Here is a 13548-nt window from a genome sequence, read left to right on the forward strand (position 1 = left end):
GGGAGGTAGGAAGCCAGGAAGGCAGACAGGAAGGGAAAAAAAACCCAATGTCCTGGATGCCCATGGCCCGAGAGAGCCCCAACTGGCAGCAGTTCCCCCCTTTTAGTCCCCACGTTCCCACTTCTACTTCAGCCAGAAAATTGAACCCTCTCCAGCCACCCTGGAGCCCATCAGCTGTCTAGGTGCTGGTCCGGAGTCTCGAGGAGAGGCGGCGCCCGGGGACCCGCCCCCTCGCCTCCTGCCTGGGGCGAGGTGGTGACGCCCGCTCCGGGATCCAGGCAGCCTCCGCGCCCCCGGAGGGCATGCGCCCCTCCGCGGGCAACTCGAGCACAGGGCCCCAGGCCCACGGAGTTGCCCAAGAGGCCGGGCGGCTCCTCCCCGGGGACCCTCCCCCTCTGGGGCGCGTCATTCTCCCCACCCCCGGGTCCGACCCCGGCTGTTCCTCGCACACCGGCCACGCGGGGAACAAATCTCAGCCACCTGCTCCGGAGCCGGGGAGCCGGGGCACCGTCCGCCCCATGGAGCTGCCGGCCAGCAACACCAGCTGCGAGAACGGTGCGTGAGGCCAGCGGGGAACCCGTGCGCTCTGCGCTTCGCCTTCCCTCCCTGCTGCTCCTTTCCTCTGCGTCCTCTCCTGCCAGGGGGACCGAAACGGGGAGGGGGTCCGCATGCGTCGTCCCGCACCCAGTTCTCACGCCCGTCTTGGGAGGGAGCAGGGTTCTGGCTGACTTTCCCCCTCTTTGGAGCTGGGTAGCTGAGGGGGGAATGGGAGAAAGGGGGACGTGCGTGGGAGGGAAGAGGCGGGATTTATCGATTGGAGCGGGTCTACCAAGAGGTGTGTGTGTGTGTGTGGGGGGGGTGTTTTATGTATAGTTGCTTCAGATTTTAGTACCTGCCCAGGTCTGTCCCCCTGGGGCTCATCAAAGACAGGGTAGAGGGCGCAGAGACTCACCACCCCCAAACCCACATCCACCTTTTAGGAAAAGGAGGGAGAGAACAACCCAGGAAAGGATGAGGAAAGATTCTGGGCTTTATGCTCAAGTTCTTATTATAAACCTGGGTAGTGGACTAGGCTCTTTACCTGCATTATCCCAGTTAATCCTTAACACAACTCTAGAAGGCAGGTAGATATTATTACCTTCCTGTCACCATTCTGGAAGTAGGGAAAATGAGGCTCTGAAAAGTCTGATGAACTTGCTCAAGGTAGTACAGTGGGGAAATGGAATATAGAACCAGGGCTCTTGGATTCTAAAACCTGTACTGTGCTCATCTCCTTTCTTGGTATTTCTCCATTTTCCTACCTGGTCTTGGTATGCAGCCTGTGGGATATCCCTGTTTTTCTAACTTCTCCTCTCCAGTGAAGCTTTCAAAGCGGGCCTGCTGGGTGTTAGCTGGCCTTGGTTTTCTGAACAATGATGCGGTCCATTTTCAGCCTCGTCTTCCCCTGGGGAGAAACATGTTCCCCAGTCTTAGCATATTCAGGAAGAGAAGCAGGAATCATCTGGCCCAGCACCCATTTGTCAAGATGAGCACACTCCTCAGAACTGGATTTCCTTTGGCCATCAGCCCTCTCTCCTTTTCTTTTTACCCCTGTGGGAGGACTTGACTCGATGGAGGGCACTGTGCCCCTTGGATGCCTCAAGCCTCCCCCAAAGAGCCAGGCCCACCCTTTGGCTCCACCTGCTGGAGATGAACCTTCAGGAGGGCGGGGAAGGGGGTGGAAATGGGCTTGGCCTTCCTCTTGGGAGTCGCCCTCCTTGGCCCACATCCTCCCAGGTTCTGGCTCTTTTCCTGAATTCAGGGAACTCCCAGGATTTGACTCTTGCCCTAACTGAGGAACAGGAGTGAGCAGTCAGAACAAGTTTGATTAGGGACCCAGATGGTTTCTTGTCTCATCTTCTCTGGATTGTGACACAGGTGTTGGAAAGAGAGGTCTCCCACTGCAGAAGACACATGGGCGTCCCCTGGTGGGTTCCAGACCCAGCTCTGCCACCAGGCTTTTATGAGACTCAAGCAAATCCTTCCCCATCTCAGGGCCTCAGTTTCCCCAGCTGAAAAGAAAGAGGATTAGACAGGATGCCTTCTAAGGGCTCTTCCAGCTCTGCTGTTCCATGCTTCTGTGCCATGGAAGAAAGGTCAACAGTGCCCTTCCTTCGTTACGCCAAAATGCCACTCTGTGCTCTAGATATGCCAAAGCTAAAGCTGCCTGACCTTTTGGACTTCGGGCCCTTCTAGTGCAGGCCTAGAGATCTAGCTTGGTTCAAGGAGAAGTGCCTGGCCCGGGCCTACATCCTTGGCACACGAACCTGGGTCTTTGTGACCCACAGTTTGAAAAAGACCTACTACTATCAAAGGTCACAAACTCAGATGCTTATAGGGGCCGAGCACATAACAAAAATGACTGAAGGGAGCCGCGTGTGGACTCAGGGGAATCGCAAAGAGCACGTCCTGTCTAGGGGTAAAACCACTGCTGAGCCACAGCTTACTGTTGCCTATGGGACCGTGTTCCCAGCAGAGTAGGCAAAGGCAGCCCTGAAGCTGGACTTCCATGGGAAATCTCTGGATTTTTAGATGTTAGCAGGGAGCTTATGTTTTAAGGTAACCTTCAAGAGGCTAAATGACGCCCCATCCCCCTTGCCACCTGCTGTGTCTGTGTGTGTGTGTTGTGTGTGGGGGGGGCGGGGGGCGCTGGTGACTGAGAGCATGAATTTCGGTATTATATGGGCTAGGGAAGCAATTCTGGCTACACCACTTACCACCAGTGTAGCCTTAGGCAGGTTACCAAGCTTCTCAGGGCCCCAGTTTCTTCAGCTAAAACCCTGGGCATGACCACTCTGCCGTTTCCATGATAAGGGATGCTCCTGAGAAGCCCCAGGGTGGTGGGCCCTGCGAGTACCAGAGGATTATTGCCTGTGCTTTGTACTGTCTCCTTGAACTTGGGTAGCTTAGTTCTTCTGACTGAGGGTCTACGCCTCATGCCCAAGTTTGTCCTGTTGTCCTTGGTATTTGTGCCAGAAGAGCCAGCAAAGGGTGTGCTGGCTCAAGGGCATGAGAACTGATTGACTCTCATGGACTCTAGGACTTGGAAGGAGAGCTAAAGACAGATCCTGCATGGAGTGGCAGGGACACTGACCGCTCTGAGGCCTGAAGGAGGCCTCAGCCCTGACCACAAGCACCAGAGGTCTTCGAAGTAAGGCCTGGGGATGGTTGGTTCTGACAAACAAGGATGCTCGTATTTCATCATCTTCAGGCCTAGGAGGGGCTGTGGACTCCAGCCTCACTCCCTCCTGTTACCTGTCAGGACTCTGCACTGTGGCTGAACAGTTAGGGATACGTAAGTGAAGAGGCCTCTGGGAGGGGAGGATCCCTGTATGATCCTGAGCTGTTGGAGGCCCATGTGCCCAGAGGCTGGGAGGGGATTCCTGTGGAAGCCGAGAGGTTGGATTCGATGAGGCCTGAGAGCTGTGGGGCCCTACGTGGTTTTGGGGCGGGGGGGGCATCAGTCTAACTCAGTGGTGAGGTGCTGGAGTTCTGGAGTCAGACAGCCTGTGTTCTTAGGCAAGGCCTCCATTTCCACATCTATGAAGTGGGAATCAAAGACAACACTTATCTGACACATGGTTGGAAGCACTTGATGAGTTCACGAAGATAAGGTCCCTAGCCTGCATGCAAATGTCCCCAGCGTGACTCTCACCGTGGTCTTCCCTAGGTTCCCTGATCAGCCTGTACTGCTCCTCCCAACAAGTCCTGTGCCAGATCGTCGGTGACCTCAGCCCCCAGGTGCCCAGCCGTGTCATCTCCAACAGCTGGCAGGAGAAGTTAAGGCAGAACTACAGCTTCTACGTCGGCCTGGGCCTGGCCATCCTGTCCAGCTTCCTCATCGGCAGCAGCGTCATCCTCAAGAAGAAGGGCCTCCAGCGACTGGTGGCCTCTGGTGCCACGCGGGCTGGTAGGCTCCTGGGGGGCGGGGGTGGGTGGGGTGCTGGGTGGCAAGCCCTCGGTCAGCCCTGTGAACCTCCCTTCACGGGGTCCACTGTAGCGGTTTGAGAACCTGTCCCAGATAGGCACAAAAGGCTCATTGTCAGTCCCGTTGGGAGGCCGATCCACCGACAACAGGAGACCTTCCTTTATAATCCAGTAGTTCCTGAGAACTACATGATCAGTTAATTGGGGTGAAGACAGGGAAAAGTCTCAGGGCCAAGAATCAGAAACCCCAGGTCTAGTCCTGGTTTTATTTCTTACCAGTTGTGTCATCATAGGCAAGTCACAATTTCCCTACAAAATGGGAATATAATACCTTTGCCCAGAGCAATGTCGGACACTGGTGCGTCCTCACGTACTATCAATCTGAGCTCCTTTATAGGCTACGAAAGAATTACTGAGTCTCTGTCCACAGGGATTTGCTTGTTTGAAAAATAAGACGTGTATCCATGAAACAATTGTTGAGAAAAGGACTCCTATGTTAAAAAATTTGTTCATTTAATCATCATTCATTGTGTACCAGCTGTGTGCCAGGTGCCGTGCTAGACCTGGGGACACAGTGCCCTTGTGGGGCATTGAGTTGAGTGGAAGAGACAGGCAAGTCGATAAACAGTTGTTCTGTAGCATGTTAAATGCTATCATGGGGAAAATGAAGAATGCTATGGCAATATTTTGGAGGGCCATGTAAAGCCAGGCTTGAGGGGTAGGGGAGGTTTTCTGTAAGAGTTGATTTAGAAGCTGAGACCTACATGATGTGGAGATAACAAGGTGAGGGGAAAAGAGAAAGAAGTAGTATTCCAGGCAGAAAGAACAGCATGTGCAAAGGCCCAGGGGTGAGAGAGCATGAGTGATATTAGAAGCTGAAACTGTCTCAGGATGGCTAGAGCATGGAGGGGTAAGAGATGGGGTGAGGGCCAGCTCATGAAATGTCTTGTAAACCGGGCTCCAGAGTTTGAGTGTAATTGTAAGTGACAAAGGTTTTAGGCAGGGGAGTGACATAGTTCGATTTACGATTTGAAAAGATCTCTGGTTGCTGGGTGCAGAGTGGATTAGGAGACAAGACTGGAAGGTGGGAGACCAATTTGGGGAGAAAAACAACAGAACTTGGGCCAGGAAATTACAGTGGGAATGGAGACAAGTGGTGAAGTCCAGAGATAGATTTTGAAGGTAGGACTTACTGGGTTTGGGTTTGGTGTTGCCTGGCCCCAAGGGGAGGATGAAAAAATGAGTCAAGGTGACTCAGAGCGCTCTGCTTTGAGCAGCTGGGGAGATGATGGTGCTATTTTCTGAGACAAAGAAAGCAGGAGGAGCAGGTTTATAGGAAGATGATGTGTTCAGGTTTGGACGTGTTCAGTTTAATGTTCTACGGGACACTGAGCTTTGGAAGCAGACTATTTGTGTTCCAATTCTAGCTCCTCAATTCCAGGTGATTATGATCCTGGGCAAGAAAAATAGCTTTTCTGCCTCAGTTTCCTCATCTGAAAAAATGGGGATAGGAATAGTCCCAGCTATATCTTGTTGTGAAGACATGTAGTATGTTTAGAAAGATGCTTAGCATGGAGTAAGCACCAGCATTAGTTTTACTGTGATCTAAGTGGGAGAGCCTGACAGACAGTTGGATACCCAGGACTAGAGCCGGGTGTGCTCTAAAATGGAGAGCTGTGAGGTGTGGGCATGAAGTCAGGATCAGTGGTCACTGCTGCTCTATCTCCTCTTCTGGACAAGGGTTTGAAAGGCCAGAGACCTCCCAGAGTGCCAGAAAAATAGCTGCTTCCACTCAGGAGAGAGCAGAGCAAGTATCACTGACCATTCAGAAAGGCAGCTTCCCCGGAATCCATTTTTTCTCCAATCTGCTCTTTCAGTATCTTCTGAGAATTCAACTCAAGAGTAAAATGCTCTCAGAGCACTTTTATGGGAGATTCTGCCTGCTTGCGGAACCTGATGAAAGTTAAAGACCATCTTAGAAAAAAGGGCATTCACAAAAAGCAACATACAACTTTGGGATTTTCACAAAACTGTCTAAAACCCACCCTAATCATCATCATCCTCGTTGCCAATACTGAGTATTGACCATGTGCCAGGCTCTGAGTCCATCGTGTGAACAAAGCAGACACAATTCTTGGCTGCATGGAGCTTCCATTTTAGTGGGGGAAATTTCAGAAAATAAATAGATCAAATTATCAATGACAAGTGTCATTAAGGAGAACTGAGTGTGATGAGAGAGAATCCCAAGAGGAAACAATAAAGATAAGGGGACCAGGGAGGGCATTTTAGTGGAAGCAGCATTTAAGCAGAGACCTGTAGAGTAAGTGTAGATATAGGCAAATACTGTTAAGAAGACCATTCCAAACAGGGAAAAGCACATGCAAAGCCCTTGAGGCCAAAAAGAGCTCATCATTTTTGAAGAACTCAAAGACAGCCTGAGCAGCTAGACTGTAGTAGGAAGTGTGGCAGGAGAAGCCTTTGGAGAAGTGAGCAGGGTCAACACTATGAACAGGCTTGTTAGTGATTCTGGTCTTTATCCTAAGAGCATTTCGAAGCCACTGGCCAGCTAGAAGCTGAGGAGTGACATAATTCTTAAAAGACTCCTGGCTGGGCTTCCCTGGTGGCGCAGTGGTTGAGAGTCCGCCTGCCGATGCAGGAGACACAGGTTCGTGCCCCGGTCCGGGAAGATCCCACATGCCGCGGAGTGGCTAGGCCCGTGAGCCGTGGCCGCTGAGCCTGTGCGTCCGGAGCCTGTGCTCCGCAACGGGAGATGCCACAACGGTGAGAGGCCCGCGTACCGCAAAAAAGAAAATAAAAAAAAAAACTCCTGGCTACTATGAAAGGAATGGATTATAAGGGACAAGAGAAGAACCAGAGGAGTCCTAGGAGGCAGTTGCCTCAACCCAGACCAGAGGTGATAGTGCCTGGGAGTTGGGTGGTGGGGGGTGGCAGTGGAGTGGACACACGTGAAATGCATTTTGGAGACAGAATCAGCAGGATGGAATGGATGCAGAAGGTGGAGTAGTGGGAGGGTCAGGTGTGATTCCCTGGTTTCTGGCTTAAGCAACTAGGTACACGGAGGTGCCGCTTACTGAGCTTCGTTTGGTGGGTAGGGAGCATTTAAAAATCAGGAGTTCCATTCGGGACAGAGTTTGAGATGCCTGTGCGAGACCCAAGAGTTGTCAAGTAAGCAACTGGATATACGTCAGGGCTAAGAAGAAAGGATCAGGGTGCATATATGACATAGGGTATCTAGATGGAATTTAAAACTTTGGAAGGGATGAACTCACCCAGGACAGGGCCCAGAAGCAGGCCTGGAGGACTCACCACAGCTGACATATACTGAACCCTTAGAGACTGGCGAGTGAAGGTAGAGAAGGAAAGGTCCTGAGAAAGTACGGCCAACCTCTAACTTCATGCCCATTCCTTTCTACAGTGGACGGAGGCTACGGCTACCTGAAGGATGCAATGTGGTGGGCTGGATTTCTCACCAGTAAGTGGGTTCTTTGCTACTAAGGACAGTGCCCTATTGATGACAGAGGCAGAGATGAAAGGAGGGGTGGATGGGGCATTTCTGTCTCTATTGTGCAAAATATGAATCCAAGGCCCAGATTTCTAGGGGGAGAATCTAAACAGTCTTTGCAGGTAGAACATTTTACCTGCATCTCAGGTCACTTTCCCCATCCAAAGTCAGTCTTTCATCCATAAAGCATCTGTCCCCAGAGAGGTTTGTACAGAGCTGGTAGTGATAAAGGTGTAATTTCTCAACTTCCCCTGAAATTCAGGGAGCTATGACTGCCCGCTGGAGTCTTCTGGACTCCTGCAGGGCACAGCCTGGGACTCCTAAGTCAGCTGCCCCATTCCACAGGCAATTGTTGGCTCACTTAGAACATGGCTGGTCTGCCACCTAAGGTTTGCCCACATTTCCACATTCACACATTCCTTTCCACCCACCCTCCCTGGCTTTCAAACCCTAATTCTTTGGGACGGAAAATTAGCCAGCTTTCGATTTGTAATCCCCTAAGTCAGGTTTTGATCCCTGTCTTAGCCAGAGTTATCCCATTCATCATCTGCTTTCAAAGGGCAGACCCAGGTCATTCCCTACGAGCAGGGAGACAGAAGAGGCACTTGCAGGAGTCTGCAAACTGGAAACTCATATGGGGAGAGGTAGGCCCTTTGGGAATGTCTGACTTTCTAACCACCCGCCTGTCAATCTAGACTATCCATAACTCCTCTGGGAAAGACGGCTCCGTGGACCATTTGGTACCTGGAGAATCAGTAACTGTAGCTGTGTCTTTATTTGATAATTAACACTTTCTAGGGCTTACCTTGAAGATACAGACCAATCATTCGCAGTCCCTGAGATACACTTAACCGTGCCTAGGCTAGAAGCCAAGGGACCTCGAGAACCAGAAAGCACCATGTGACCCTGGACTCCAGGCCACCTCCCTATCTTTAACATGGGAGGATTTGGTCAGGATCATCTGGGCCTGACCTTCAGATCAGATTCTGCAGGGAGACAGCATAAGGGTGGGGATTTTAAGGAATGCTGGTCTGGGATTCTGTGAATGATTGAACACTGAATGAAGCCGTCTCCACCCAGATTCATTTGGGCTGGAGATGGCGCATCAGAGCCACTGTGACCTCTCTTCCCCTTAATTTCCTAGTGGCTGCCGGAGAAGTTGCCAACTTTGGGGCCTATGCGTTTGCTCCTGCGACAGTCGTCACACCACTGGGAGCGCTGAGTATCCTCATAAGGTTGTTGTCACCTTTCTTGCTGTCTCTTCCTATTTTCAGTTTGTTGATGTCCGGAACTGCACATGGGGTCAATTGCTACTTGCAGTCAAGGACCTGGGTCAGTCTCAGCTTCCAGAAAGAGGCAGTGTGCTGTTCAGAGCTCCGCACCCTTGGATGGTTTGCTGCCTGGGCAGTGAAGGGGCAGGCCAAGCCCAAACCAGGTGGAAGGGCTTCCCCTGCCACAAGGCTGAATGTCTCATGTCAGTGTTTTGGTGCCCCAATAGGAGAAGCACACAAGTTGAAAGTACAAGCCCTAGATTAACCCTCCCTGGGTTCTAACCTTATCTCTGCCACTTTGTAGTTACATGGCAGGTCACTTAACTACTCTAAGCCTCAATTTCCCATCTGCTAAGTGGGGATGTTCATATTACCTGCCTGAAGGCATTGATTTAAGGACTAAATGAGATGATGCACAGAAAGTGCATAGTACAGAACAGGCACTGAAGAATAACCACAGCTAACATATATTGAGGGTTTACTCTGTGCTAAATGTTCTAAATGTATTCCCTCATTTAATCCTCACAGCATCCCTCCTAATTAGAAAGGAGGGGAGACCTGAGGCCAAGAGGGGTTAAGCATCTTGGCCGAGGTCACCCAGGTCCCAGGAGGCTGGGCCAGGATTCCCTCCCAGGCAGTCTAATTTCAGAGTCTGGGTGCTTAACCACTAGGCCCCATGGCCTGGAAGATGTTTGATGGTATTAAAGATAGCCGATATTAAATGTGTGTGCTTCCCGTTGCCCCGTTCCTCCCAAGCTACAAACACAGTTCCTCTGTGGGGGTCCTGAGCCCCATTCGAAGCTGGCTCTGATTGTCACCCTAACCTCGGAGCCCCGGTAAGTCCCTAGCCCACCACACTCAGCACCTGTAATTTCCTGTTTTGTTTTACCAGCTTGATGACAGTTTTGCAGCATTTGTGCAGTCAAAAACCAGATAGAGCCGTGACTCACATGGCACGGTTGGCTGATGTAGCCGAGATACCAGTATTGCGTATCTGATTAGTTTACAGATTCCCATCCCAGGAAGTTGGGAGCGGCAGGGGATCCTCCACTGTGTGACCTCTGCCTTTGCTAATGCTACCGGGTGCTGATGAACAGGCATTGTGGGTAAAATGGTTTTGGGAGTTTTAGAGGAGAGATGGGAGACATACAAAGGAGGTTAGACATCAGTCCCCTCTTTCCTGATACCTTTAAGCAGGACTCATGAGGCTCATTGGGTTACCTTAGGTCAGCCAACAGGTTTTTGCCCTAAACTAATGCCACCTGTTTAAAGAAACAGAAGCATGCCCCAGCGATTGCACCTGTCTTGTCTCACCAGCCTTCTCCCTTCACCTTTGCTGGCTTATTTGGAGGATGTGACAGGAATGAGAGTCACATCACCAAGGAACAGCAAGGAACTGGAGGTGTTTTGTCCAGAAAAGACTCAAGGAAGTCAGGAGAATTCTTCTCAGTGAGGTTTAGAGGGAAGCCATAGGCTTTATAATTAGACAGAACTTGAGTTCAAATCCTGGCTCGTGTCTTACCAGTTGTATGATCTTGCCATCATTTAAGCTTCTGTGGGACTCAGTTTTCTCATCTATAAAATGGACATATTTTACTTCTCAGAGTTGCAAGATGTTAGTGAGATAATAAATGGGAAGTTCTTAGCACAATATCTAGTACGTAAAGTGTGCCCAAGTGTCACTGTGGTTGTTTATATTGGCATATGCAAATGGAAGAAGGAATGGATATGTTTTGTATGGCTCAAGGAATAGATATGGGATGAGTAGAAACTACCATATTTTGGGTTAATAACAGAATGAACCTACAAGGGATTCATTTGCCTTGTGAAGGAGGGAGCTGCTTGCCGCCAGACGTATACAAGCCAAGGCTGAAAGCCTTCTGTTTGCAATGTTAAGAGAAGATGTGCTCATTGGGTAGGAAGTTAGACAAGAGTGCTTTGAAGGGCTCTTCCAACTCTTCTCTTTGGGGATATTGTCAGTCTCTAAAATGAAAGAAATTCACATGTATGTCGTCGATTCCTCCAGCCCAAACTGTAACCCTCCCCTAAATAAGTTTCTATTTCACACATTTCCTAGGGGGTCTAGAAGAGCTTCCACGTGTGAGAGTAGTGAGCCCTTGCTCAGCCCTCACTTTTCTCCAGGATGCTGGAACTGGGCTGGCTGCTGTAATCCCTTTCTCCACTTTCACATGCAGTGCCATCCTTTCCTCATATTTCCTGAGAGAGAGTCTGAACCTGTTGGGGAAGCTGGGCTGTGTGATCTGTGTGGCCGGTAGCACAGTGATGGTGATACACGCCCCCGAGGAAGAGGAGATCACCACCATCGTGGAGATGGCTGCCAAGATGAAAGACACAGGTAGGCTCCAGGCTCCCAGTGAGCAGGAAGGCACTGGGCGTGAACCATGTTAAAGGTCTGACTGGGTTCTGGCCATCTCAGGTGCTGCCATGTGGAGGAGGAGGCAGCAAGCTCAGGGAGGAAAGCTGATGGGCGGGTACTGAGGCTAGCTTACAGGTTCCCAGTCTGATAGGTAGGGATGCTATTATTATGTATTTGTTATGTGCCAGGTACTGTTCTAAATGCCTTGTTTGCATTGTCTTAGTTCAGGTTGTTTTAACAGAATATCATGGATTGGGTGGCTTATAAACAACAGACACTTACGTTTCACAGTTCCAGGGATCACGATCAAGTCCTAGATCAAGGCCCGATAGATTTTGTTCATAGATGGCCAGCTTCTCGCTGTGTCCTCATCTGGTGTAGAGGGCAAAGGAGCTCTGTGGAGTCGCTTTTATAAGGGCAGTATTCCCTTCCTGAGGGCTCTACCCTCATGCCTGAATCACCTCCCAAAGACGTCACCTCCGAATACCATCCCATTTGGGATTAGCACTCAACATGTAAATGGGGGGGGGGTGGCATTCCGTCAATTGCATGTTATTAATTTAATCCTACAAAAAAGCTCCTATGAGGAAGGTCCTAATATTAATCCTGTTTTACAAAGAGGAAACTGAGGTCTTGGGGGTTTAATTAATAACTTGTACAAGTTATTAAAAAGTTGTGTTGCTGGAACTGGGACCCATGTTTAACTCCAGAGCCCACGTTCTCTTTTTTTTAAATTTTTTTGGCCACACCAGGTGGTGGCATGTGGGATCTTAGTTCCCTGACCAGGGATCAAACCAGCACCCTCTGCGTCGGAAGCACGGAGTCCTAACCACTGGACCGCCAGGGAAGTCCCAAGCTTAGGTTCTTATTTATTTATTTTTGCGGTACGTGGGGCTCTCACTGTTGTGGCCTCTCCCGTTGTGGAGCACAGGCTCAGCGGCCATGGCTCACGGGCCCAGCCGCTCCGCGGCATGTGGGATCTTCCCAGACTGGGGCACGAACCCGTGTCCCCTGCATCGGCAGGTGGATTCTTAACCACTGTGCCACCAGGGAAGCCCCCAAGCCTAGGTTCTTAATGAGACATCCCATTGCCATGAGTGGAGGGCTCTAGAGGCCACTGGCATCCTCCCAGGTCAGGTTACCTGTCTCCATCCCCCACAAAGGGTACATCGTGTTTGCTGTGCTTCTGCTGGTGTCCTGCCTCATCCTCATCTTCGTCATCGCCCCACGTTATGGACAAAGGAATATCCTTATCTACATCGTCATCTGCTCTGTGATCGGGGCCTTCTCCGTGACCGCCGTCAAGGGCCTGGGCATCACCATTAAGAACTTCTTCCAGGGGCTGCCGGTTGTGCGGCACCCTCTCCCCTACATCCTGTCCCTCGTGCTGGCCCTTTCGCTCAGCACTCAGGTCAATTTCCTCAACAAGGCGCTGGACATCTTTAATACCTCCCTGGTGTTCCCCATCTACTACGTGTTCTTCACCTCGATGGTGGTGACCTCCTCCATCGTCCTCTTCAAGGAGTGGCACAGCATGTCGGCCGTGGACATTGTGGGCACCCTCTCTGGCTTTGTCACCATCATCCTGGGTGTGTTCACGCTTCACGCTTTCAAAGACCTGGACGTCAGCCGGACCAGCCTGCCCCACATGCACAAAAACCCAACCCCGCCTCCCGCCCCAGAGCCCAGCATCATTAGACTCGAAGACAAGAATGTTCTTGTGGACCACATAGAACTCTCCAGCGCCCCATCACCAGAGAAGAAGCCCGAGGTATTTATAATCCATTCGTAAAGCTTGGAATACATGAGTGAGAGGGTGAGCCCTGTGGTACAGCCTGACTGCTCAATTTCAGAGCCACCTGGTTATTTTCAACACAACTCTTACCAGTGGGCTCTCTTTTCTTGAGACGTCCATTCATACCTCACCGCTGTTTCCGGGAGAAAAATCCCTACCCAGTGAGCAGTGGTGGCAGAACCTCCTGGAAACACAGCCTCAGTGACCAAATACCCTACTACATATTGGTGCCAGCAGGTCCCCTGGACCTCCCGTCCTACTTGTTTCCTCGGTGCCATCTCTGTGTTGTTGGGAGGAAGATAGGATTTGATCCGTTGAATGTAGCACAAGCCAAGAACTTCCCTGAAATGTTGGTCATCAGGAAATCCTTCGCACTGGTTCTCCTCCTGAGACTGATTCACCGTTCCTGAGCCCAAGACTGAAGTGCAGCTGGCCCTCCGAGGCCCGGAGAGCAACTCGCCATGCCTCCCGTCCAGAACCAACAGACACACAATTACTGTAAAATGTCTTGTTGCATTTGCCACCTCATCTTCGGAGACAGAGGCAAGACCTCAGCTGACCTGCTTACTGTGAAAGCCACCTGACGTCTCAGGGAAACACTTCCACCAGCCCCGTT

General features: G+C 50.9%; 1 protein-coding gene across 2 annotated transcripts; it reads left to right on the forward strand.

Annotated features, from left to right (window-relative positions):
* The first annotated feature begins 369 nt into the window (after positions 1 to 369).
* Positions 370 to 12929, forward strand: NIPAL4 (NIPA like domain containing 4). Of its 2 annotated transcripts, XM_065874842.1 has the most exons (6): positions 370 to 555; positions 3710 to 3949; positions 7403 to 7459; positions 8634 to 8724; positions 10956 to 11116; positions 12301 to 12929. In XM_065874842.1, the coding sequence occupies exons 1-6, from the start codon at positions 519 to 521 to the stop codon at positions 12927 to 12929; spliced, it is 1215 nt and encodes a 404-aa protein (XP_065730914.1). In that variant the 5' UTR covers positions 370 to 518. The 2 variants fall into 2 exon arrangements, with proteins under 2 accessions (XP_065730914.1, XP_065730915.1); XM_065874843.1 differs by lacking the exon at positions 7403 to 7459.
* Positions 12930 to 13548: the final 619 nt, after the last annotated feature.

The sequence above is a fragment of the Phocoena phocoena genome, chromosome 3 (genome assembly GCF_963924675.1).
Source record: "Phocoena phocoena chromosome 3, mPhoPho1.1, whole genome shotgun sequence".
In the NCBI taxonomy this organism is placed as follows: Eukaryota; Metazoa; Chordata; class Mammalia; order Artiodactyla; family Phocoenidae; genus Phocoena; species Phocoena phocoena.